Raw genomic sequence first — 4,231 nt, 5'->3', positions numbered from 1 at the left:
ATCCCTGTCCCACTAACATCTCATCTTTCCATAAACTCTTCATTTTAATTTTCCCTGTCATTGTTCCCCTCGTTTTTTCTTTCACAACTAGAGAGTTCATGGAACACCTCAGCCTACGCAGTCTTCAGAGAAAGGACATTGAAAGGGTCCTTTCAAGTCTTGCTTTGCATTTCCGTGCACGATCTATATTTCCTACAAGTAGCAATTTTGCCTGAATCTCGAAATTCCCCAATGCTGAGAGCATGAGCAGCACATTTGATTGGTCAAGATGGTGTAAAATGGTGTAACATTTTGTCCAAGTACTGCTAAACTGAAGGTTTTTCGAAGTGCCAACAAGGTGATTTGTGTTCTAAATTGTTCAAGTATATAAATAGATTTGAATAAAATAAAAGTCTTAAAGGCTGCATGGAAAAAACCTTTTTTCGGAATTTTACCGCCATTGATGCACCGTCTTTTACCCCACATTACATAACACGTTAAGTTAGTTATCCGTGCCTGTTATTTGTGTCTTTTATGATGTCCTTAAAAACAGTAAGTTTCCTGTTTGGAATCAATTTCAATTTAGTTTCACTGCCACGCAGACAGAAAGAAGCAATTTCCATACTCTTCTGTGCATATGTGCAATCAGCATGAGGTTCCATACAATTTGCCAAATTCAGAGCCAAAGTACTGCTAAACCACATATTCGTGTTCCAATTTATGTTCAAAATATCACATTCAATTGAAATCAAGTAGTTCCTCGATCATAGACTGACGTGTGGACACTGGACAGAGACAGTAAACCAATTGTTTAACCCCGCTTCGCACTTTACACATGCGGCGTAAAAAGGTACATCCAGTATTTTCACCATCAGACTATGGCTTAAGAAACCTGCTTTAACTTGCATCCAAAATATTTTCCCAACTTTCACAATCAGACTTGTCTTGGCAGTCTTCACGCTTGAGGATTTTTAATGCTCAGATGAACAAAATGGTCATAAAGTGTATTTAATCATGCAGGCCAAGGGATTCACTTTCATTTGAAAGAGATCTGAGGTGTGGGCTGTTTGGCAACATGCAGGGCAGGAAATAGAAACAAAATATTGTGGGCAGTTAAGAGTCAATAAACTCGGGTTTGTTAGCATGGGGAGGAGGATATGAGGAAGGAATGGGCAATAAACGTTAAACAGGATGCGAGACATCTTTGAGCCTGTTTAACAGTCCTTTGGTTGAGCTTCTCAAAACAGAAGGCCTTTTTATTATCACGACTACATCTCAAGCTTACAGCTTTTAACCATAATAAATATGAAAGGTTTTGGCACCAATTTCATCTTATAAATTAATTATACGTCCACCAAGACACGACTAAGACAGATGTACACCGGAAAGCTAAATTTGGTCTGATTTCACATCTCAGACTGCTTTCTCAATTTAGTCGCCGAGCTTCCATTTGTTATCAAGTTTGAAGGAAAAACAACAACCTTATATTGTCCCAAATGCATGTTGCTGATGGAATATACAATGTCCAAGCAATTATTAGAGAAGATTTAATCCACAATGTGCAAACTGGATTGAACATGTACCAACCAAGCAAAACAACAATCTTGCACTCGACCTCTTAAACAACCAAGTAAAAGTACTCTCCAATACCAATACTACATATATTCTATTCAAATTTTTTTGGTTACAACGAAAACATTTAATAATCTTACACTTGTTTGAGGAACAAACCTACTTTTAATACAAGTACAACACTACATACAGAAATTAAATTGCACTGAGGACATACCATGAACAAATATGGCGTCGTGCAATGGCAATCAATGTTTATCAAATGCTTTTACATAATGTAGACATTTACGAGCGATGACGACACACATTAACGTCCAAGTATTTAACCACACAATCAACACACCACAAAGAATGGCTCAGATATTCCAAAGTACCAAGCACGTTCTGGCTTCCCCCTTCTCTCTCCCCCCCCCCCCAATTCCCCTTATACAATCATGGCTCACACACCTAATCACTGACTCTTAGTGCCTTTACAAGATGGTGCAGAGGTAGCATACTTACCTTCGAGCTGTCTGGTCTCGGTTCAATTACCGACCTGACTATAAACTGCCAGATTTGAGGTTCGCAGACAGACAGGGCATTGCATCACAAAGTGTGCCATCCCTCGGATAGACATAAAGCTGTGTGTGATGTCTGCCGGCATTAGTTGGTAGACATTAAATATTCCCACAGTGTCTTAAGATGATGACAAGGCGAATTATCGCCCACACCTTGGATAAAATCCAACAACGCCTGCTCTATCCTACAGGGGGGAACAGCATGAGCGGTGCAACCACAAACCCTTCTATTGATGGATACCAGTAAACAGGTGCTGCCCACGAGAGAAGAATGCCAAATTTAATAAACCGTGCACCTATCTATAAATGATGCCAGTTTTAACGACATCACACTTCACAGAGAACGTAATCAAAGCAGCAAAGATAATGAGGCAGAAATTATGCTTGAGAAATAACATAGCAAGGTGCGTACGTTTCATCTCCTTGTACTCAAAAGCAAAATGGACTGAAAAATTACCTTGGGAACAAACAAATGGTTTCACTGGGAAAGTCTATTTATTTTTGTCTTGGTCATTTATTGCACAAAGCTTTAGTAACCAATTAACCACGTAGTGTCGTCAACATACTCATTGCTGGCATCTGGAGAAGAGCCTTTTATATCAGTGATCTTGCCGTTCACCTGGAGGTCCATTTGTCCTTTCGTCACATCCACCTGTGGATTGACGAATAGCCTTTGCGGTGCACACACATGATCAATTGCAGTGTAATTGGCAATAGATGGGGAGTCCTGATTTGAACTCAACGGTACGGTTGGACTACCGCTCGTACAAGAACACAGTGTCACTTCCGACACCTTCGTTGTTTGAATCTGTGCTCCTGTATCATTTGGCTGGTTGAAATCTCTAAGGTTTTGCATGGTTTCTGGCTGTTTCACGGGCATTGGTGTCATTGCAGGTTGTGTTTGAAAAACAGTTTTGTGTTTGAAAGTGCTAATTGTGCTTCCAGAGCTCCACAAGTCTGAAAATGATTTGGAAGTTTTGTGCAGTTTGTCGTTTTCCAAATTCAAAGCACTCTTGATGTCCAGCTTCACTGAAGCTAGGGTATTATTCGATGCAGTCAGTGATTGTTCTCCAGCCATCATGGGTTCTTCCAGAACCTGAATGAAGCTATCATTCTCCTCATTCATTTGCTTACATGCACTGTGGTGGTTGACATCCATCGTCTTCAAAATAACGTTTCCTTGACAATCCAAGCCAGCCACCTGCTTGTAGGCCTCTGCATCCAAATGAGGTTTTGTAATAAACAGCAAAGTTTCTGTTCCTTCTTCCTGAATTGCTCCTGCAATGCTGTGGTGATTGTTCTGGTTTTCTTCTTTGAGGGTTGTTGAGAATTCTGTAAGTTTTATTGTGGTCATGTGATTTGCATCATGATCCTTACTTGTACACGAGTTATCAGGACTGTCGGAAGCCAACTGGCACTGATCAGCACATTTGAATGTCTGGTCTTGTGCTTGGCTCGTGTGTTCATTTTGTGATTCTGGGGGGTTCTTAAGCAAGCTCTGCTGTTCTCCCTTAGCCTCTGTTTTTCCTTTTTGCTCTGAATCGACTTCCATAACTTGGAGCCATGGCTCTTCCTTGTATCGAAGCAGGTCACTCCCATGGAAGGTTCCTAAAACACGCTCAAACTCCTTCACTGGTGCTTTCTGCAAAGGAATGAAGGACATGATGTTCACGCTGGAGCAAGAAATAAGTTTAAACTTCCAATGAAGAATTTAAAGTGTGCTCGGAGATGATGCACCTTAAACATCTCAGGATCGATGCCCCGTATCTTGGGGACAGGAACAGGAGTGAACATCCATTTGGCAATTCTGAAGGGAAGAAAATCCACCCCAACAGTCATTAAATGTCACGCGACACATGCTTCAAACTGAAACGACGTCACTTTGTTTTTTTTTAATTACCGACAAATCTCATGGGAAGTACTGTGAAACTTTATTATTAATTTGGAATGTTACACTTTTGTGTTTTTGCAACATCATTGAGAAATAGATGTGGTTATGAGGTTTGAGTTGAGTCTCTTTGCTCCACACTGAATGAAGAGAAGGAAAACAGAATAAAAAGGCACATACAATGACACAACATAACAAATTAACACGTGATGTGCATGTTTTACATTTACACTTT

The 4,231-nt window shown here is 40.3% G+C and overlaps 1 protein-coding gene across 1 annotated transcript in view; it reads right to left on the bottom strand.

The window, feature by feature from the left end:
• Nucleotides 1-1,512: 1,512 nt before the first annotated feature.
• Nucleotides 1,513-4,231, bottom strand: part of LOC147032820 (uncharacterized) — a 173,443-nt gene continuing 170,724 nt past the window's right edge. Inside the window, exons 2-3 of the mRNA XM_085870695.1 lie at nucleotides 3,846-3,915; nucleotides 1,513-3,750 (exon numbers count right to left, since the gene is read on the bottom strand). Of these exons, the coding sequence (XP_085726821.1) occupies nucleotides 2,638-3,750; nucleotides 3,846-3,902 (1,170 nt within the window). The 5' untranslated portion in view covers nucleotides 3,903-3,915 and the 3' untranslated portion in view covers nucleotides 1,513-2,637. The remainder of the gene's footprint in view (nucleotides 3,751-3,845; nucleotides 3,916-4,231) is intronic.

Source organism: Eptatretus burgeri, chromosome 2 (assembly GCF_056783735.1).
Source record: "Eptatretus burgeri isolate ZD-2024b chromosome 2, Ebu_testis_v1, whole genome shotgun sequence".
In the NCBI taxonomy this organism is placed as follows: Eukaryota; Metazoa; Chordata; class Myxini; order Myxiniformes; family Myxinidae; genus Eptatretus; species Eptatretus burgeri.
The sequence above is the reverse complement of the archived record's forward strand: the minus strand, read 5'-3'. Positions and strand labels throughout refer to the sequence as shown.